The 22,754-nt window shown below is 47.9% G+C and overlaps 2 protein-coding genes and 1 non-coding gene across 10 annotated transcripts in view; 2 read left to right on the top strand and 1 right to left on the bottom strand.

Annotated features, from left to right (window-relative positions):
* Positions 1 to 1,685, top strand: part of MEGF11 (multiple EGF like domains 11) — a 261,527-nt gene extending 259,842 nt beyond the window's left edge. For 6 of the 8 annotated variants that reach the window (XM_040077847.2, XM_040077843.1, XM_058422421.1 and 3 more), the window contains 2 exons: positions 83 to 289; positions 493 to 1,685. In XM_040077847.2, the coding sequence (XP_039933781.1) occupies positions 83 to 289; positions 493 to 653 (368 nt within the window). In that variant the 3' untranslated portion in view covers positions 654 to 1,685. Of the gene's footprint in view, positions 1 to 82; positions 290 to 492 lie in introns of those variants that run through there. The other 2 variants (XR_009208315.1, XM_058422422.1) reach the window with 2 other exon arrangements.
* Positions 1,686 to 4,667: 2,982 nt separating this feature from the next.
* RAB11A (RAB11A, member RAS oncogene family) lies at positions 4,668 to 22,022 on the bottom strand. The gene is made up of 5 exons (XM_040077848.1): positions 21,891 to 22,022; positions 13,993 to 14,188; positions 12,929 to 13,122; positions 11,971 to 12,051; positions 4,668 to 6,336 (listed from the first exon to the last, which is right to left on the bottom strand). Exons 1-5 carry the CDS (start codon positions 21,928 to 21,930, stop codon positions 6,197 to 6,199), a joined length of 651 nt encoding a protein of 216 aa, XP_039933782.1. The 5' UTR covers positions 21,931 to 22,022; the 3' UTR covers positions 4,668 to 6,196.
* A 241-nt stretch (positions 22,023 to 22,263) lies between these two features.
* Positions 22,264 to 22,335, top strand: TRNAQ-CUG (transfer RNA glutamine (anticodon CUG)). The gene has a single exon. It is a non-coding gene; the product is annotated as a tRNA-Gln (tRNA).
* The last annotated feature ends 419 nt before the right edge of the window (positions 22,336 to 22,754 follow it).

Raw genomic sequence — 22,754 nt, 5'->3', positions numbered from 1 at the left:
CAGCCTTCCTGCAGAGGCTCGGTTGTAATGCACCTAATTAAGCTAACGACCCTAACGCACCCACTCCACTCTTGTTTTGCAGATTATATGAAGGAATCTGTGTGCAGCTCCAGCACTTGTTCCCTGAACAGCAGTGAAAATCCATACGCCACCATTAAAGACCCCCCCATTATAACCTGCAAACACTCCGAGAGCAGCTACGTGGAAATGAAATCACCTGGTCACAGGGAGTCCCCGTATTCCGAAATGCCAACTTCATCAACAGCCAATAAAAACATCTACGAAGTTGGTAAGCAGCGGGTGGCACAGGGGGTTGCTGGTTTTCCCCTGTCCTGGGGGTCCTGGGCTCGGTGTGGCGGGGGGAAGGCCTGAGCGTTGGTCTGGGGAGCTGAGCCACAGTGGGAGATGTGCTGAGCTGGAAGGGACCCAGGAGGATCAGGAGTTTTGGGACTGCTGCTGGTGACCACAACCCCGTTCTCCTTGCTCCCCCAGAGCCCACTGTCAGCATAGTCCAAGACGCCCGCAGTCGCAGTGCCAGTTACCTTCAGAATCCGTATGACCTGCCCAGGAACAGTCACATTCCTGGTCACTACGACCTGCTCCCCGTGCGGCACAGCCCCACGCACGGCCCTTCTTGGGACAAGCAGTCTTAGAGGGATGGACTTCACTGGGCACCGTGCTGCCAGCACAGACTGTGAGGAAGCAGAGGAGAAGCCGTTCCTTCCTTTCCTGAGCACTGGCAAGGACCTGACACGACATCAGCTTGGGCCAACTGCTGCTGCATGATGTTATTTATAAAGACATTTTTGTATGGGTACCTGGAACTAACGAGAGCCTCCTCCACGTGGGACTGGAGCACATCACACCAGGGAGGTGTCTTCATGCTCCAGGCAAAAACTCTGCGTGGCGTGTTCTAACCCTGGCTTTGCTGTAAAATAAACCACAAAAACATGCTAAAGTAGGACTTCAGGATGTACATTTCTACCGACTGCATCGAGAAACCTTTTACTGTTAGAACAAGGTGACTAGGAATACGCTGGAATTAATTTTCATCTTTGTCATGGGAATGGACATTTTTCTGAAGGAGAGCAGGGAAATTTGTCATTTCACTGTCTGGAAAGCTCATTTACTGCCATCACCATGTGCAACCTGTGCAGCTCATGCTTGGCAATTAGCACTGAGATTGTCATCTCTGTATTCAGTACCAGAGAACTTGAGTTGAGGAACATTAACACAGACACTTTCTGTGCAGTTTTTAGTACCTTTCCAAACATCCCCTGATCTTTGCTAATGAATGGAGTTTCCACAATGAGTCCCACACCCATCTTACCACACTTTTAACATTGATTGGCACAGGTAGGCTTTGATTTTCCTTATGCAGCTTCTCTTTTGATAGCTAAATCCAGCAGATCTGTCAGGCAGTTTAAAGTGCTGCCCCTCCAATTCCTGCCTCGGGACGCTGCAGGTTTGCACAGACCAGCCCTGGTTTCATTTCCTCTCTCAAAGCTGAGCCACATCGGCTTCTCTCTCCCATCTTCCCAAACCATCTCCTCACGATTCACTGTCAGCATGCCACTGATGACACCTCTTAATCTGATGTGCATTACCATGTAGTGCAACTTTATCCATTGATGATTCTACCTGAAAAGTCATTAAATGGAGCTGAACCCGGGTTTTCTTTTTCAGCAGCTGTTTGTGAAGTAATTATCAAGGGTCTGACCCATGGGAAAATTTTGGACTGAGCCACCATGATTTTTTTTTTTTAATTTATAATCTCTATTGGCCTAGAAAGTAGAGTACTTGCCGTTAGTTCCTTGTAGATTTTGAGCATGAAGTAGTATTGACTCTAAGTATGTAATTTCATTAGGCAAACGTGGAAGTAGCGAGTTGATTGCCTTCTAAATATAAAAAAAGATTCTGTTGCACATTCACCAGTCTGATGGAAGCAGCAGAGGACGACAGCAGCCCCGTGGGTTTGCTCACAGCACCATCCCAGGTGTGACCTGCTGGGCTCAGGGGCAGCAGCTGGATCCAGCTCTGGGAACACTCCTGGATCCTTGGAGCACCGTGCTGGGGCCCAGCCGTGTCCCCACACGTGGGATCACAGCCCCTGGCTCTGGCACTCCGCCCCTGGAGCCAGGACGGGTCAGGCTGGCTCTGAGCCCCCAGGCTGAGCCTGGACACCCCCAGGCTCCCGGAGCAGGATCCTGCCCACGAGGTTTCCCAACTGCTGCACGTGTGCACGGGGGCCGTGGCTGATCAGCAGTAGCAATTTTGTTTTCCAGGAAAGCCTTATTTGACACGTAAGGAAACAATTATTTTGTAGGCCCAGTAGGAACATATTTTACATACACGAATGGAAGGACTTACCTCAAAAATATCAAGAGAAAGGCAGTTGGATAAGGAATATTCTCGTTAAGACCCACCTTGGCACCCAGCACAAGCAGCCTGAGCTGCTGGCCTGACCCACGTTTGTGTGTTGCTGTAGTTTGCAATGAGACTCCAGAGAGCAGAGTTGTGCTCGGTTGTTTGGGTTTTTTTCAAAGCAGGATTTTGAAACCAAATGCAATGATGTGCATAGAGCTTAACAGGAAAAAAAACACAAAACAACAAAACCCACAACAAAAAAATACCTTCTTGTATATCAGCGTTAGCTTAGGAAACAGGCACCAAAATGGCAATACTTTTTTAAGGCAAGACAGATTTGTAATATATTTGTTCACTGCGCAAAGGTAGCCTACCTTGTACAAAATAAATTGAATTTCTCTCAGTGTGTAGTTCTCCAACGTACTCATTTGCAGAGCAAAACTTCCAGCCCTGCACAGATCCGAGCTCTCCGGGTGATGTGGCTGCTCCCCTCGGTCAAAACCCTAAAACCAGGCTGGGACAGAACTGAGAGCACCCAGTGCTGCCATTCCCAGTTGGAGTAAGCCAGAGGTAAGTGGCTCTGCACATCCTTCTCCCAGTTCCTCGGCAGTCTGACCTCAGTGAGACTCCTGGGAATGCACAACCCCAGCTGGAAGAGCCCCTGCACACCCCCAGCCTCACAGGCTCCCAGGCCTTTGGGTGGGCACCCACGGTCCCCAGCAGCGATGGGACAGGACACGGGGCAGCCCAGCAGCTCCCAGGGATCCCACTGAATAAATCAGGAGCACAGATCTGCAGCAGAACACCTTCAGAGTTAATGACTCCCAGGCAATGCAGTCACTGCTGCGTGTTGGAGCTTTTCAATATTTGTGCTTCATATGTCTAAAAATCTTGTTAACTAAAGCCCAGCGTGTAATCTTCTTATTTGACAAGCCACACTCAATAAGCTATTTAAGATGGGAATTCATCAGGTCTGAATTTATAGAGTAAGTAATTCTAGCTTAATAGAAAAATGTCTTTAAATCAGAACAATTCCATGTCCTTTCTGCTTAAGAGTCAGAACCTCAACTCCCATCAAAGACAGGAACCGCTGATGCTCACTGAATAATTGTTAGAAGTTGGGGCTTTCAAATATGTAGATGACAGCAAAAATTTCTGGCAAGCAAAGCCCATTTTTGAAGCATTATATGGAATTCCCAGAATCTCAGAAAGCTCCTTTCCAGGGCCCAGAGCAGTGTCTGTTACCATCGGGTGTCTCCCATTAGCAGGGAGGAGACACTTCAGTACACAAGCAGTGCCAATTACAGAACGGAATGATTCATCAGCAGCTGAACAGGACAATCCCCCATTGGGAAGCACTCAGATGGAATAACGACTTGCATTGTCTCTCCCAAAACACCTCGGGAAGCACCTCTCCTGTCCCAGGAGTGTCACCCAGGATCTGCTGCCAGATCCTTAGGAAAACACAGCACAGACCCCCAGAGGAGGCAAAGGATTTCCCAGGTGAGAAGTTCCTTTTCTGTACAGACCCCACTGGATTTTGCTTTAGAAGTCCTCAGCCTCCCACAGTGGTTTGTGCTCCCACCATCTGCACTGCAATTCCATCTGCTGCAGCAGGAAGAGTTTTGCCTAAAACCACACAAAATCCAGATTGATGTGACAGCAGAGTGGAGTCACCTGCTTATAGGAATGAGAAAAGGAAGCAGAGTGGAACTCATCCTGCATTTCCAGCTGACAAATTTAGAACTTGGCTGCCACAGGAAATTGATTAATTCCAAAGTCTGCTCCAGTATGGGCAGAGAATGTGCTGCAAGAACAGCTCCTGCAGTGAGTGTGGGGCTGGGCTCACACCTCACCCTCAGAGCCATCCCCAGTGCTGCCCCATTGGTGCTCATGGGCATCTCTTCACCAGGACACCGCAGCAGGATCCAAAGCTTCCACCATTTGCTGCAGAAGGCAGGAGTTCACCTCCCACCGGATTTTCTTCCTCGTGGCAACACAGGGGGAAAAAAAAACCAGGTTTGTAAAAGTTATTCAGAGGTTTGAGAGCAGTGAACCCACGGAATTTTCTAAGCTTCAAAGCTTCCTGGAGCTGCCAAAGTGCCCTGCTACAAACTACAACAGCCCCAGGAAGCTCAGAGCTGCTCTCAGGGAAGGCAGCTGTGCTACACAACCCTTTCAGCTCCTTTTCCAGGGACACTGCCACTCCAGTGTCTTCTCACTGCCTCTTCCAAGAAGCTCATAAGTAAAAACCTTCAGGGCAAATCCCAATTCTCCCAAGAAGTGCACCAACACCACAGTGAGTCGTCCCCTGTAATTCTTTATTAGAATCATGGATGAATATATTTTAAATCAATCTAAAAAAATAACGAATCAAAGTACAGTACATGCATAAAATACGAAGTAATTTACAAACAGATCAAAGTAGCATCTTCAGAACTAATATCAGGAGGAGAAATGGAGTAAAAAAAACAAGAAGTGACCGACTACAGCAATGCCTTCCGTGTGCCTCACACATCATGAGCACCGCGAGACAGAAAGGTTGGGAACAGAACACGGCTGGAAGTGCCGACCACATCTGGATCTTCCAAGTGGGTCATACCAGAGTCTGAGAAACGTCCCCTACAATCAGTTACTTCCCTGTAATGGTATAAATAACTGCAGGCATTTACACAACAGAGAGTTCCTTTAAACCCTGCGGAATGCAGTGGCTGTGGCCCCCGTGTTTAGGAACGGCACAGAGCGAGTGACGTGCAGCGACAGAAGGCACAGTTCATGTATCCCTGAACAAGCAGATTGGACTGGATCGGAACGGAGCAACACACCACAGGAGGAACACATCCAGTCAGAAAACTACTCCAGAAGAACATACAGCGAACCACTGGAATAATTTAAAAATACTGGATCAACCAGAACTGAAAACTAAGGCCAGGTAGTGGAAGTTATTCATTCATCAACTCAAGCACTTGAATATATTAATATATGTGGCATGCATTAGTAGATGTGATATGTAATACGTGCCAACACCCTCCAAGTCTGAGTCCCAGGAAAGAGAAAAAGGCATCCTCAAATCCTGATGCCACCAGCACTGTGGAGGCCAAGCCCCCGGCAGCAGAAAGACGCTGCAAGTTCCAGAGCTGGAGTGACTTTTCCTCAGGGACACGGCTCCTGCACTCACTTCCCTCACAAGGGGCACCTCTGAGGTCCCAGCAGCTCTGCCTCACATCAACCTCCTCTGCAGCAGGTGCCAGACCACAGCACCTCGCTCACAGGTAGCCAGAACTGCTGCTAACTGCTGCTTGTTCGCGAGAAATTCTCTTTTCTCCCCCGTAATATCCTATAAAACTTCACTTGACAATCTGAAGATGTAGCCACAAACATTTAACTTACAATAAAATTGCACTTCAGAGCTTCGCCGAGCTTTAGATGCAGAATACAACACCTTAAGACAAGGAAAGATTATCCTGCCCAGAGAGATTTTCCTCGTTAACCTGACAGTAATTGCTTTGTGAGGAGCAGGATAACGTCTTCAAGTGCTCTCCAAAGGTGTCAGTGCTCTGACTAGCGGGCATCATGTTGGGAAAGGGATCAGCTGAGTTCCAAACAATTTACTGAGCCCAAAGCGACAGGTCGGCCTTGGGAAAATACTGCAGCCACATCCAAGTAAGAGATTGATAAACACTGAAATCAAAGTGTTTAAGACATGGAGAAATTCATGGAGAAGGAATAAGCAGTAACTAAACACAAGAATGTAACCACGAGAATTACAAATATATTTAAATCTTGGACCTGGGGAATATACACAGCCTTTTAGGAAAGAATGGACAAGTTATATATTCTGACAGCACTGCATCTTTGGTTTGTTTTCAGTGGTTGGAGGGACGTGGATGGGAACCACGTTGTTGCTTGGGGACATGTCATTCTCACGTCTGTCAGACATCTGCTTCTGGGAAACAATCCGATAGATCTCTGGAAGAGGAGAAAGAGCTGATCAATGTGTGCACACCAGCAAAATGCCATTGAAGAGTTAAACCTGGGGGAAAGCAGGCGTAGCTTTGGAATTACATAAGGAATGCACCGAAGCTTCCACACAAAGTTCAAGTGTGGTGTTTTCCAGATACAGAAATAAAACATTTTTTTGCAACAGAAATGACTTTTTTAACAACTGTTTTACTTCCCTTGAGAAGAGAGTCAGAAAATGGACAGAATTCACAAATCTCCATGCTCTGAATGAGAAACTGTGCGCCCATCCATTCCTTCTGAAGGTTCTTAAGGCTCCAAGGACGGTGGTCACAGGTTTGCTGATGTATCCACAAAGAGGATTAAAGGGAACCATTCCAGATTTCTCTCCCTGATAGGACTGCAAGGGCAAACTCTTCTTGCTGAGCACACCCATCACCAAGCAGTGTTAAATCTTCAGAAAAGGTTGATTTGGGCCCCAAAGGGGAGACTCAGCCCCTTCAGCAGCACAGAACCCCTTTACAAAATGCCCTGTGTGAGAAATACGGGCTCCAGATGAAGAGATTCTGAACAGAGAGGAATCAGCATGGGATAAATACCTGCACCCTGCCCTGCTCCTGGGGCTTGCCGTGGCTGATGGTGCTGCACAAAAACTCAGAGCAGCTACAGCAGCACTTCAGCTGCACAGAGAGAGTAAAGCGTGTGTAGCACTTCACCCCCAGAAAGGAAATACAGGACACCAAAAATAGAACGTGGAGAGCTCACTTGCAAATTTGAATTTGAAAACCATTAAAAAAATAAAAGCTTGCTAAAGCTCAGTTCTACAAAAAGCCCCAGCTCAGACTCAGACAGGGACAAACCGTACATTAAAATGGCTTTTTCATGTGCAGTCAGGTACAGATCAAGCCATTGAGGCAACTAAACAAGAGCTGAACAGGTTAAAGGATTTTCTGATCTCACCCTTTCTCAAGCTTGCTCTTCCTTCCAACCATCTTACACATGAACAACCTCACAGGTTAAATGAAACCCATGAAGCCAGACCTTTAAAGCCACCTGCAGCCCGGTGTGTGAATGTGCAGACAGGGTTCAGCTTGGCCCCGCGGCAGCGCCCTGCAGAGCTTCTGTGTGGGGTGGGAGGAGCAGAGCTGGAGAAATCTGCTCTGCACCTTCAGGACAAGTTAGTGCTCAGGGCTGGCAGCCAGTTCAGTCCCAGTGCAGAACAATGCCTCTTCCCAGCAACAGGAAAAGCCTCTGGCCACCTTTGTTGCTGGGAATTCTCTGGCAGCACCTTCAGCATCAACAATTCTCAGTTGCACAGAGAATCTCCTGAACAAGTTCACACAAGTCCTGACATTATCACACACTTCCTCCAGCCCATCAGCCAGGACTCACAGAGGGCGTCCTCTGTGGAACAGCCTCACCTGACAGCAAAGATCTTCAGCAAACAGCCCCAAAGCCTCAAAAATAATCTTAGCAGCACCAATTCCCTTGCTGATAATGAATCTACTCCTGACTCTGGGAACATCTTCCCATGATCTTCACTTCCACAACCTCCCCAGCAGCCCTGCAAGTGAATCCACTGTCAACAGCCCCAAATTTGCTGCTCCCTGTTGCTTCTCTCTCCTCTGCAGGGCAAAGCTTGGTGCAGCCACAGCCTAAATGCTAAAACCTGTCCTTCCCTGGTGAGCTGCACACTCAGCACACGGGGCTCTGCTGCTGTGGCAGGGGAGGGGGAACAGCCCAAACCTGCTCTCCCTGGGGCAAACTGCCCAGCAGCCAAGCCTGCACCGCAACTGCTGTGCCCAGAGAGCGCTGGGCTAATGAAGATGTGCCCTTCTTAATGAAGATGCAGCACTCTGGGCTCTGCTCAGGAGCTCAATGAGACCTTATCAAGGGCACATTCAGCAGAATGCATCACTGCATAATGGGGAACTGTGAGACAGGCCTTGCACTGTGTGAGCTGGGAAAAAGCGACACTGCTGCCCAGCAGGAGCTGGGCCAGGCCTCGGCTGCTCAGCCTGCACTGGGGCTCCATTCATTTTCAGGTGTACAGAGACAACAAAAGAGGAAATCCCTCGATTTTTTTTTGATGTTAATTCTCTGATGTTGTTTCCTTGGTGATGGGATTCCTTAGAGATGAAACACTGCAGAATGCGGTGTGGGAACAGAGACAGTAGAGAGTCAGGCAGGGAAGGGAGGCAGACTCCCGTTTACTTAAGGATGCTTTATCCTGCTGTGAATGCTCAGGGTGGCTGGGATCATAACACCAGCCTCTCTTATTTGCCAGATGATACAAAGCAGCTTTGTGTGCACAACAATCAGTCCTGGCAGTCTAGACATCTTGAAACAGAAGAATTTGGATAGGGACCATTACTCTGAGTCACAGATGGGAAAAGTCCTCAAAACCTCATCTGGAATCCACAGCAGGACAGGAAGCCCACCACCCCCTCTAGAAGTCCTCTATGGGAGAAGAAAGAAGAGCTTTTATCCCTTATTCCACCTGTAGCAACAGATCACATACTCAGGCTGGATTCGTATTTCCCATGGCCAAAGCCGTCTATTCAAAGTGCTTGATCTGAGAATCCAGGTGTGGAGAAGTTTAACAGGGACCCTGCTACACCTCCAAGGGAAGCACCTTCACCAACTTCCATCACTGTCCCAACCAGACCAGCTTCAGGAGGGCTGGAAAGAAACGGGGGGTCGCTGCAGACCTTGGTCACAACACCCTGTTCAGGAGAAATCCCAGCAGCTGGGGGAAAGCTCTGAGCAGCCTGGGGTGTCTGAGGTGCAGTTCCCAGCACTGCAAATACCAGCAGGGCTGGTGCAGCAGCTCATCCTGCCCCTTCTGTCAGCCTGCTCTGCCTGCGGCCTTCCCCAGCTTCCTGCTCCCGAGGACAGCCAGCATTCCACCCACAGGCACCGAGCTGGGAGGCAGCCCTGCCAAACGCACAGCAGCCAGGATTCTGCGGGGTGACTCCAAAAACCACATTCCTCAGATGACTGCCCCCCTCTTCCCTCCAAAGCAAGTCATTAAGAGAAAAAGGCAGCTGTGAAGTGAGCTCCAGAACAGCTCTCCTTAGCGTGCCAGTCACAGCCCAGCTGGAGCCGACCTGCTGCTCAGGCACTGTTTACTGCACCTTTATCTCCCCCACACAGGAGCTCCTGTCTGGAGAGAGCACAGGCCCACGAAGCACAAGTGTTTCCTCCAGCACAGCTGAACTGACCCCTCCTGAACAAGGATCACAAGGATCCTGCTCACAAACTCAAGAGCTCTTCACTCCAAACACTGTCACAGCAACATGCAGGCAACACTGACAGCCTTAAGAACCTGTCAGAGCTCACCATGAGCAAGTTTTATCACCTGTTCTCCCATTACAGACAGCTCTGCTTACAGACATACTACACCAGGAAAAAAAAAAAAAATCAAACCTCTATGGATTAGAATCCAAGCTCATTTCTAGAATAAAAGCTACTGTGGGAAGCATGTGAGGAGAGATAAAGAGAGGCCAGCCTGTGCCTGAGAGGTGAGGTGCTGCCCATGGCAACAGCAGTGCATCCTTGCAGCATCACAAGGAAGCCCAGGGCACACAGGAAACTTCCCCCCTCTCCAGTGTCACTTAGAAAGCACAGCAGGCCAGCAGGAGGGGGACTGTGACGTGACCAGTCTATAGTGGCTCTGACAGCCCGACAGCCACCTCAGGAGGGAGTAAACACTGCCTGATATAGCTGATGTTGTTTTATTAGTGCTGGTGTATGAAAGTTAATTCACTAATCTGCATCTGAGGGTCCTGAGCCCTCTGCAAACAGAAAGTGGGAGCAGCAAGGCTGCTTGTTCTACAGGACACACAGCACATCTGGCCAAACCTGACCTCAAAGTCAAGGTGTTCCTGAGAGAAACACCACCAAGGACATGGGCATAAAGGAAGAAGTCTCAGGTTTTGGCACTGACAAGCGAGAAATGTCTTTCCCCTAGAAAAATCCATGCCCAAATTCATGTGCACTTTTGACAGGACTGCCTTTAGGCATGTGAAGAAAAGAGGAAATGCAGCAGGCATCCCAACACCTCTGCATTCAGCCACTCCTTAGTCATCCACCCTCTGATGGCATTGGCAGTTTGTCATGTAGGGAACAAATGTGTGAGCTAACAGAACTTCTTTCTTTATGAAACAAATTCGTGCAATGTTGGAATTACAACTGAATGACTACACTGAAGTTAAAAGGGAACCACGTGGTTCAGTCAAAAAGGAAAAATAGTTCTTTATTCAGCTAACACAAACACGCTGAGCTGGTATCTGCACAGGAGCACTACTGCTTAGGAACCCAGGGTAAGAACACAATAGTCAAAACTGTCAGAGGCCTCTTAAAACTCAGGATGAAACAACAGATGGACACAGGCAGCTAAAACCCCAGCACCCCACACCCCTCTCCACTGCCAGGCTGTCCATAAAGCATTTCAAACAACTGAAGAAATGCTACAGGATTTATACTTTTACTACAATAAAAAACCTCCTAGTTCTATCCTCACATGCATGTTTCCAGCGTGGCTACCAGGACCCTTCTGGTGTGTTTCTAAAGGAATGTCTAAATTAGGTGGCAAAGAGGAAAAAAGTTCAGAACTAACTAGGTGTCAATGCCAGAGCAACAAGATCTGATCTACAGACAGTTTAGAAGTGGGGCCACTGCTCATACCGAGCACATCAATATAGCCTGGTACATGCTACACTGGGAAGGAGGGAATTTAAATTTGCAACTGGAAAACATGTTGGAAGGAGCTGGAGAAAGCAAGAGACTGCCTGGCACACCTAGAACAGGGACATAGCAAATAGAGGAACACCTCAGATGTTTTGAAAACACAGACTCGAGCATTTGCCAAAGCTGGGAATGATGAAAGCTCCAAAACCAGAGGCCACAGTGTCCCACTGTGCCCTGGCTGCAGCTGACAGGCTGCACAGAAATGCAGAAGTCTCATGACAGCGAGTGACTTCCACACCAATTAGTGAATTCCTACCCCACCTTTACAAGCCAGGGTTAAGGTTCCCCAAATTGAGTGTCTTGGCTTTAAAAAGCTTTGCCTAACTAAACAAGGCTTTAAACAAAAAGGAAGTACTTTATTCACAGAGCATAAAAATGCAGCACTGACTGCTGTCACATGTTAACACAGGCCAAAAGTCCGGGCAGGACAATTAAATGCAACAACAGCAACTCCTGCAGCTCAGGAGTCACTGTGCCTCAAAGGAAGGATCTCTGCTCTTTCATCCCTTTTTTCTTGGCAACTGCTACGGTCACCATTAAAGATGGAAACAAACTGGACTGACTTCTCCTTGATGAACAATGGCTGTTCTCACTTGAATGAGACAATTCCCTCCCGTGGGCACTCCCTGTAATGGGAGATGGAAACTGAAACACAAACCAGGCTGACAAGAAACCTGGGGCAGATCAAAGTGAACAAGGATTCATTCCCGAGTTCAAGGCTGGCCTTTCAACTGTAACACTTTGAAACTGGACTCCAAACCTTATGGCTAATGAAGAATGATTAAATAGCAACATTTTAAACACTTTATAGGCAAAGAAATGCCTATTTGCATCATATCTGAGCAGCCTTCTGCCCTTCCCCCTTGAAGCACAAAGCCCTGGATGACTCACCTGTCAGAATAGTCTGGAAAGCTGCTTCCACATTTGTAGAGTCTAAAGCAGACGTCTCAATAAATGACAAACCATTCTTCTCTGCGTGGACAAAAATACTATAATTAGAGAGGTACAGCACATCTCTGTTTCCCATCTGGAAAAGCTTCTGTACCAGGTAACATTTGTAGTGCTCCTGATGAGACACCCAGGTATCAAGAGAAAGTTAAACAAGTTGTGGGGTTTTCCCCCTTAAGTGATGGCAAAGTGACACCACCCAACACCAACATTAGAATTTCCACCCACTCCCAAGCACAGGTACTAGTACAGTGCTGTGTTACTTTAAGGCACATTTTCCTGCATCAATGAAAGGGATAATCTGTTGCAGTTTCTGTGTGAGAAAGTTTCCCAGAATTTCTTCAACTTCATCAACTTTCTCCACCTCCCACCTGCTAATACATCACAGCAGTTTATTTTACAGGAATAGGGCAGCAGGGGGAATGACACTCCTCCAGCTGCAGGCAGGGATCCTCACTGGCCATAAACTCTGCCAGTGGAGCTACAGCAAACTTTAATGTGAGGAACCGGGCCTAAACGAGGCTTAAAGAAACTAGAACTACTGCTCACAGATCTTAATTATGTAACAAAAGTCGGAGAGCCAGTTTAATGAAAGTGCTCAGCCACAGGCACCTGTGTAAGGCTGCAGATCAGTTGGGACACAGAAGGCAAAGCCACCATCACACAAGAAACTCAAACCTAAAGCCAAACAGTGCCCAGGCAAGAGAATAAATCTGGTTTAAAATGTTCAGGTGCCTCTGGCTGATTCTTGAAACAACATGCACGTTCTACAAGGTCTCCTTTCTGTGACGTGTGACCCTGAGGGGCGTGACCAGCCGCAGGTTTTTTCCTCCTCCTCACACCCTCCCCAAGCCTGGCCCCAGACCCCAGAGAGCAGCAGGAAGCTCCTGAGTTCCCCAACCTGCGAAAGCCCTGGCCTCGTCCGTGGGGACGGCTCGGAGGTGGCGCAGGTCGCTCTTGTTGCCCACCAGCATGATGACGATGTTGCTGTCAGCGTGGTCCCGCAGCTCCTTCAGCCACCGCTCCACGTTCTCGTAGGTGAGGTGCTTGGCAATGTCGTACACCAGCAGTGCCCCCACGGCCCCACGGTAGTACCTGGGGACAGGGGACAGCCAGCAGGCACGGTGAGGTTACAGGAGGCTGTGCAGAGGGAACAGCTCTGGCTGGGCTGGCCAGCCATGCACACAATGCCCGGGGCAATTCCCGGGCATTGTGTGTTCCTGGCGAGGAGAACAAGGCGAGCCCCATGTCTGTGTGCAAAACCTGCATCCCAGACATGAAACCCTGTGCCTGTGGGAAGCTGCTGTCACCTTCCACCTCTGATCCACTGCCGAAAACTCTCCCCACCCATCACTGTGGGCGCAGCACAGGCACGGCCCAGAGAGATAAGGAGACTGTCGAGTGACTCACTGGGTCATAAAAATGTCAGCATGATCTCTTCCCTTTACCAAAGGCCACAGCTCCTTTTGAGTGAGAGCCACAGCAATGCATTCAAAAGGAAACAGGCTGTGCTCTCCCACCCCACAATTCCCTCCAGCTCTACTGAAATCCAGCTTTTGCTATGCTGGCTTTTAACAATTAAACAAGCACACAAGTGAGCAGTCTTTCCTGGCTGCTACAGGAAGGTTTCAGCTCTTAGGTTACCACTGATAAAACAGCCAGGAACACTGATATTCCTTTATCATTCACTTCCACAGAAATGAGTCTCTCAAAGCTCTTGCATTCTAAACTTGAAATGCCCCCAGTTACGTGCCATGAGAGCACTGCAAAGTAAATCAGTCTGTGCAGGAACACACCAGATCGAGTTTCTTGGCTGAATAATATTTAACCTTCCCACCAGCAAAGGTTGTGGGTATCACCAGATAAAACACAATCACCCTTGTTTGCAGTTGGTGAGGAACTGGAAGGGCCCAAAATCGCCCTCCTCAGCCAAAGCTTGTCCTCAGCCACCTAGGCTCCACTTACGCTGAGGTTATGGCTCGGTATCGCTCCTGTCCCGCTGTGTCCCAGATCTGAGCCTTTATTGTCTTCCCATCCACCTGGATGCTCCTCGTTGCAAACTCCACTCCAATGGTGCTTTTGCTTTCCAAGTTAAACTCATTGCGAGTGAATCGAGACAGAAGGTTGCTCTTGCCCACTCCAGAGTCTCCAATAAGTACAACTGCAAGACAAAAATGATATCAGAATCAGACTCCAGATGTAGATGACACATTGAAAATCACATGCAAGAAATATTTATTTTAAAGAATGAAGCATGAAGAAAAAGAATGGCAAGAGCACCATCCTTGTCATGGATTTGCTGTCCAAGTCTCAACGTTTCGGGAAAACCAGAGCTGCCACATTCACCAGCATTCTGAACAGATGTTAGACTTGACTTTTATTGGTTATATTTCAGCCTCCTCTGCCTAGGATGGAAAAACATTCCTCTTTTAGGATGAATATATATGGCTGTCACTGCAAACATTGGTGACCAGTAATATTTCCCTGAACAACACTAGAACTAAAAAACAAAACACCAACCCTACAACCACACAGCTGAAATCTGCTTCGCTGAAGAACACACACACTGCTTGCCCAAAACACAGGGCAAGCAGCAGACTCTGCTTTCACCTTACACTTCTCATGCCTTTGCAGAAGAGAGGTTCCCCACTGGGGCAGAAAAATCAGTGAATGAAAAGAGAACCAAACCAAAGAGCCCCCAAGGCCACCATCTCCCTGCCAGCCAGTTTGAAATGTTTGCTGAGCCACAGCTCTCTGCCCTTCTGCAGTCCCCAGTGCTGCTCTGACTCCTGGACACATCAGGCCAGAGCCTGAAACTGCTCAACAATGCTGCCAGGGGATCGCTGAGCCTCAGAGCTGGCTCCACCATTCCCTGGCTCAGTTTGACTCATCCCAGCACCAGTGCCAAGCAAACTAATTGGAAGGATTCAGCTATGCTTGACAAGAGATTGACTGAAGGTTCTAAGTCCAGTTCCTGAGGAAAAACAGCATCACGAGGATTCGCTGCAATATCTTGTAACGCTGAGTTGAAAGGTGCAAGTTTAAGTGTAACTTAAAACTCAGTACCAAGAGGCAGAACAGTGGATGAAATGTGTTCACAACCAGAGTGACATGAACAGGAGCCTCTTGGGGTGATCCTATGGCCTTAAGGATGATAAGGTTCCAAATCAGTAGTGAAGGAAAGGGAAGAAAACCAAGATAAAATCCTTGAGAAGAAAGGCCAATAATGAAGCTCAGCAGTGAACCAACACCAGTCCAAGCAAAAAAAAGTGCCCACTCAGGTGACAAAAACCATTGTGGTTTTGTTTATTTAGAAAAAAACCAATTACTTGCTCAGTAACACACATCATTAACTGTTAAGACACCACAAGACAGCGTTAAAGATTCTGTGTGGTACAACAAAGCAATGAGTGCACCAAACGTGCTCAATGACACAACCCCCCCGTGGAGCTCAGTCTAGCAGCAGAAACACTCCCCTATGCTGCTGCAGCTCTCTGCAGCTTCTGTTTAAATAATGCAGAGCAATTCTGGCAGATGGGACTTTGCTCTGACTGGAAGGACAGAGCAACACCTTTTAAACTCCCTCCATAAACGAAAATTGCTGTAAATGCTGGCTTCAAGCACGGCCTTGTGCAGAATACTTCATCAAAATAAACATCTTCCCAGCTGCCCGTGCCAGCTGACTCAGCACACAGCCGGCCAAGCACACAAGTTGCAGAAAGCACCCTCTGTTAACCTCTCCTGTGTAGGAAGATCACAAGGGCAGGTCGGTGGCAAGGCCCCGCGCTGAATGCAAACAGCAGTCTGCTCTCCTACGTGCGGGGTCACTGCTGAACAGCTCTGCTGGCACAGAGATGCTGCAGCCTGATAAACCCAGTGCAGGGGACAGGGCACCGCTTGGGTCACCACCCCTGGCAAACAGCCACAGCTTTCCTCTGCCCCTGGCAAGTCACTTCTTCAACGCTGTTTTGGCAGGTTTGGACCATGGCTTTAGATGATGACATCATGATTAGATGACATCACTGGGACACACAACAAGTTCCTAGGAGGAAAAAGCCAACAGCTCCCTTTGCACAGCTCAGTCCTGCTATCACCCAGCCATGGCCAGAAGCTTCTCCAAGCAAGAAAAGCAATCCACATTCACCATTTCCTTTTTCCAGCAGGATACACCACATAATACCTGTTAAGTATTCCCTCACACCTGTGTTTGTAGTTCAGTGTAAAGCCCACCTTTAAGTTATTTAACAACAGAGGGATCCCTTTAATTCCTCTGCCAGATTTTTTCCTTACCTTGTCTGAATCCCACACTGCTTATGTTCTGAATGGTTTCCAGCACCAGATTAATGTGTCCCAATTATAAGGGGAAAATAATACCTTCCTCCTTGAAATCAGCTATTTCCTCTACTTAATTGGGCCACTGCAGCTCCTCTTGAACACGGACACAAGAACAGCCTGGAATGTCAGCAGGCGCCTAAGACTCCTCACACCTTCTGCATTTCTGCCAGTCTGGGCAAGTATCACTCTTTAAATCAAATTATAAACTGAAACAGCTTTAACAGCCACTCAGATTGTGTTATTAATTTCAGTTTTGCTTTCCTTATCAAGCCACCATATTTTGATATTTTATACTATGCAGTGTTCCCATGTATTACATTCTTAGCATAGAAATGCAGTAGGAATGAACCTGGACAGCCATGTCCCAAACTAAACACCCCAAGCAAACAGTTTCTAGAAGGGAAATGACGTTATCTAGGCCATGATAAAGCTAATTGTTCCTGCACAGTGTCCCTTTCATTGGGCTTTTCTCCCAGAAAACTCACTCCTAATGGTTAGAAATTGCCTTCTGATTTTCAGAAGGAATTAGTGATCAGCTGACAGTGGTGTCCAAGTGCCAGCATTCTCCATTAGCTTATTAGCTCTTCTCCCAGTGGTGTTTAGGCTGGGGTATTTACAGAAAGCAAACACATCTTGTCTGGGCTCTGCTGTATTTGCTAAATACAAAAACTTGTCAAATGCTTCCTTATAAACACATTGTTCATTTCCCCAAACACCTCCCCTACAAGTTTTTCAATTTCTTTTCAGTGCACTGAGAACTGCACACCTCAATTCTTAGTGAGATCTCCCTGTGATGCAGACAAGAATTTCAGTATTTCCGTCTCTGCTAGGCACACCTGGAGCTGAAATTATTTCTCCTGACCATTTCACCTTGACAGCTCATTCTGCCTGTCGTCAGACCTAATTGTTCAGCTTTAGGCTGGCCAACTTTTACTTTACCAGAGTCCAAGTCCTCAGGGATAAACCCTTACATCCTAAATCCCAGCTCATCTGGAGGACCACAGTCCTCATCAGCACGCAGCTCTTTCAGTGCCACACTCCCACTTCCCCTGTCCCACCCAGCTTGCATCATCCACAAATTCCTTTTCTGCATCAGCACTGGAAGGTGGAAGGTCTGGACGAAACATTTTATCAAGTTCAGCCACAAGATCCAGTCCTGAAATTTTAATCAATAACCAGCTGTGAAGCAGCACCTCCCTCACAGGAGCAGCACCTTAGGAAGTTGCACGACCAAGGAAAATTGCACATCTGAAAGTCATGGAAATGATCTCCCAGCCCCAAGTGACTGATTTAGCGGTGGGACAGTTCAATACTTGCAACCACGTGCTTTCAATCGATGCATTTGACTTTTTACAGCATTTAAAAGCCCAAACATTTAAGCATACAAGCATTCAGTGGAGAGAGAAGAAGAAGAAGAAGGGAAAAAAAAAAAAAAAAAAAAAAAAGAGAAGCACGAAGTTCACAGTACTGTATAAATTTCACTCTGTAATTCCAGATTTATTTCTGCAGAAGACCAAAATAAGAATTCAATTTCCAAAGCTGCATGAGAAGCAATTTAGAGAACTATGTCAAGAAAGGGTTATTAATTTTTCACCAACATTCCAGCTCACTCACACAAATTTTATTTCTGTAAAACCTCTTAGTTTAAATTTTCAGAAAATATTTTAATTATCTCATTAAATATGAGGTCAGGTTGAAAACAGAGTCCAGCAGCACTAGCTGGTGTTGTCTCTGGCAAAAGTTATTGCACAAGTCACATATTACATCTAGGACAAGTACACCAGCACAAGGAAATCACCATGTCTAAAACTCACCTCTGCACTGAGCTCTGCTGTTAAGAGAGACATATCAATTAAAAGCTTGGACATGTCTTCATAACCCCCAGAAGAAGCTGCTGATGAATACCTCTCCCTGCCCACTTCAGCTGGAGTTTGAAGGGCGTGTGAAAAAAATGACTCGATCCTACACATCACAGCTGGTCAAAAACCCAACACGGTCATGACTTATCTTAATCTCCCTCCTCAGCTGTGCCCCATTTTGTCCACTCTGTTTCTGTCACAAAGAGAGCTGGCACCCCAGAGGCCTTTGGGGCAGGGATTACCTGTCCAAACATCCAGTAGCACCTCCCAACACCTCTGCAGTAAATGCGCCAGGTTTGTTGCAGCACCAAAGTGCCTCCACATCCGAGGCAGTGAAAGCCAAGGGCTTCTACCACTGTCAAACCAACAGGTGTCACGCAACCACACAGGTACCTAAACACACAAGTAAAAATGTGGCTTCTAAACCCCAAACCAGCAAGCTGGTTCAGTTTCAGAGCATCTCCTCAATATCGAAGGGAGAAGATGGAGAAATGAACATGATGCAAAGAAGCAGAGATCTGAAACTGGAGCTTTTCCTAGCAGTAAGCTGAATGTCACATTCAGGTCCATGACATGAGACTGCCCCAAATCCAGAGTCTCAGATGGTAAAGGTGCAGACATAATCCTCCTGAGCTTTGTCCACAGAAAACATCCTCTGCAAGTGAGGGTTCCTTTGATAACTGCTCATCTATTGCAAGCCCATCAATCAAAAAGAGCAAAAGGTTCCTGTACCAAAGCCAGGCTTAATTCATTAAGTAATAAAGTAATATCTTTATATCATTGTTATATTTTCTTCCTACTAAAATTAGAGCAAGATTTCTATGAACTGGACCTCATAGGCCTTGTGTTTCCTCAGGGGCCATTCTGGGAACAGCAGGCACTGCTCCCAGCCAGACCCCGAAGTGTGGAAGAATACAAGGAGGCTGGACAAGAAGTAAGAATTTAACAGAAACTTTTTTTTCAATCTAAGCTTAGTCTTTCCTATGTGCTCAAGTGTTGCAACATAGCCAGAAGTGTATTTTGTAACAGGTTCCTGGATTTTATTGTACAGCAGCACAGGTGGGCTCAGCTTACACCCAGCAGCAGAGTCAGCCAGATTTCATCACGCAGCTGCTGTCAGGGGCTGACAGCACAAAACCAGAGGTCTCACAAACAGAAACGTGGCAGTTCAGCCCAGGAGCTGTAAAAGACAGCCTGACTAGAGAACTTCACACAGTTGTTTTAACCAGGTCAAACTCTGACCTCAGTCCCACCAACCTACCTATGCAGTCCCTTCATAAAGCCAGAATGTGCTGCTGGATGAAGTGTCCTGACAGACCAACACAGAGTCTGACTCCAAACAACTGATGTTCAAAACCCACCCCGTGTATCACAACAAACAGGCCAATCTCTGCCCTAGGCAGCCCCTGCATCTTCAAATAAGCAATGCTTTCAGACTTGCCATTGTAACCGTCACACTGACATGCCCCAAACAGGATTTTTTTTTGCTTCTGTGAATTCGTGCAGCCTTTCAAATCCATTTATAATATGCATGGCAATGCACCACTCCAAAATTTGCATACACACCTGAGGGACTTTGTCCTTTTGCTTTCACCCGCTGCCCAATAAAAGAAGCATTACAGATATCCAGAGAAATTACAACAAACAGGAGATACTTTCCCTCTTTTCCCTTATCACTCACCATTTAAATTTTGATCGAGCTGTACATCAATTCAGTATAAAGGCTATGAACCATTAAGTCTCTTTTCTGATTATTTTGATGCCTTTCTCCACCTTTTTAATTCTACAACATCCCTTTCAAAATGGCTATGTCTGTCATGCCTACATTTCACCTCAATTCCCAACACACTCACGTCTCAAATTCAAACACTGACTTAACATCATCCCCGAGTTCCCATTTCCTTTTCCAGAAGATTTACCTACCCCTTGCCTTTTTGACCTGTGCCTGGCAAGGAGACATTTGGTTCAGAGACCTACTTGCAATAATTTCCAGATCATTCCAGAGTGGTGAGAGCTTGTTTAGAACCACCATCACCTCTGGGAAGTTATGAAAGTTTCCACGATTTTATTACTCTGCATTTTTGTGTTATTTCAGCTGCCACATCAATCCCAGTTAAGTGACATTGCATCAACTTCCTGCAGTCCATTTTAGCCTGGAAAAACCCAAATCATTTATCTTTCACAGCATTTTCACAGCATTCCCTGTACTCCCAACAGCTTCTATAAACCAAGCTAAACAGAAAAAGCTTTAGCAAAGGCAATCAATTAAATCAGCTTTGCACTTCTCCCTATAGCTAGATGCCAACTTTATTTTTTTCTCAACTATAAAAGGAAGCAGGCCAAATGAAAGATAGGAGCTCTCCCAACAAACCCTGTGTTACGGATATTCCCAGGGCTTTCACAGCTAAAACATTAATTACAAGCCCACTGACAGAACTGCATGAACAAGAGAAATTCAATGGCTTTGATAACCTGCACACAAATATCTAAAATAACACTGCCTGATGCCATTAAACCAGTGGTCAGCAAGGTCCTTGCCAGTGCAAGCAGAGAAAAGAGCCTGTCCTGGAACTTCCTGATTTGACTTCCACAGCAGTACAGGTGACTGATTTATAAGGAGAAATAATGTCACTTTCCACACACAATTGGATAAAACAGCCAACAATAAAAATAAGGTAATTTCCTCAAAGTTATTACAGGAGCTTAAGAGTACAAGAAAAAAAAGTCAATGTCTTGCTTTACCTTCACGACAACAAGCATCATTACAACACAACAAGCAATGCTCTTAACCCTAAATTCAAATTTACAATACATATCACAATAAACAACTACTTTTTTTAAACTACTTTGCTTGCTTTTTCAGTGCGATTTAAAAAACTGGATAGTGAACTTTCAAAACATTGGCACTTCTGTACACATTTCACAGCGGGCTACATTGAACCTGTCCGGCAGGCTGGTGGTTTACTCTGCAGAGAGTGAAAATTGAGTATTTAAGCACAACCTAGAACGTTTTAATCCAACTTGCAGACTGGAGGGATATCAGCCCTGGAAAACAAGGTATTCCTGCCCTTCCCTGTGGGAGCCAGCAGAGATGAAGGCCAGGTTGGAGCAACCTGGGATAGTGAAAGGTGTTCCTGCCCACGGCAGGATCTTTAAGGTTCCTTCCCACCCAAACCATTCCACGGTTCCATGAGGATTTTATGATCTCTGGGTGTGGAACAGCAGGGACATTCCACTCCTCAAGGGCTCTGAACACAGAAGGCACCAATTCGCGCTACTTGATTAAATTAGCGCATCATCTACCAACGCTGAGTATATCTCACCCACTCTATACCTCCATTTAACAGCTGGAGAGGGTTCTTATCAACCTTGACGAGTCCTTATCAGCCCTGGGCATCTTTCCTGGCGATCTTTACTCGCCGCCCCGCAGACCGGCCGCCGCCTCAGCCTGTGCCCGGGGCAGCCTCGGACCGGCGCTGACACCAAATCCCCGCTGCCAACCCCTGCCCAAAGCTGACATTTCGGGGTGAGGGAGGGACACCCCAGCGGGGCCCGGCGATGCCCGGAGCGCTCCCCCAGCGCGCCGAGCCCCGCGTCAGGGAGCGGCCCCGGCCCCGCCCGCGGGCCCTGCTGCTCTCCCGCCCGCCCGCCGGGGCCTGCCCGCCTCACCTTTGAAGAGATAATCGTACTCGTCGTCGCGGGTGCCCATGGCGGGTGGCGGAGGAGCGGGACCGGGAGCGGAGCGGAGCGGGGCCGGACCCGGACCCTCCCTGCAGCCGCCGCAGCGCTTCCGCCCTCCGCGCTCCGCCCGCCCGCCCACAGGCGCTTCCGGGGCAGCGGCGCCGCCGCACGACCGCGCCCGGGGCAGCGCCGCGGCCGCGCCCTCAGCGGGGTTGAAGCGGCGGGGGTCCCGCCCGGCCCCCGCGGGCCACCGAGCACCGACACAGCTACCGCCTCCGGCACTCCCAGAGAGAGCGGCCGCACTGCGACGGGGCAGCGGTGGAAGGGACTAAAGGCGGCCGGGAGGGGCTGGTGGCAGAGTGGTTCCATGGTGTAATGGTTAGCACTCTGGACTCTGAATCCAGCGATCCGAGTTCAAATCTCGGTGGAACCTGAACCTTTTCTTCCCTCGTTTCGTTTTTTTCTTTTCGGCTTTGTGAGCCCAACCGATGCCCGGGCATTCTCTGGAGTGCCCAGGTGAGTCCCTGTGCCCAAGGGATGGATGAGCACACTGAGCTCCCCGGACTCCGGTGCCCGAGTGATGGATGGGCATGCTCCTCCTCTCTTCACACACTGTGACAATCCCACCTCACCTCTTGCCTTTAACCCCCATCACGGGGTGGGTGCCCTTCTCCTGCCTCCATGGGCAGGCACTGGCCTCGCCCCAAAGCCACCCACAAGCACAGAGGAGTTTGGGGTGGGTTGGTGGGAAGCCCTTCAAAATCTCACAGATCCCTCCTGTGAACTGAGCTGAAAGGGGCATACGAGTTTGTGGTGGAGGGATCGAGAAGCCAACGAGCCCTTTCAGCTCAT

Source organism: Hirundo rustica, chromosome 13 (assembly GCF_015227805.2).
Source record: "Hirundo rustica isolate bHirRus1 chromosome 13, bHirRus1.pri.v3, whole genome shotgun sequence".
Taxonomy (NCBI): Eukaryota; Metazoa; Chordata; class Aves; order Passeriformes; family Hirundinidae; genus Hirundo; species Hirundo rustica.
This window is presented reverse-complemented; position numbering and strand designations above follow the sequence as displayed.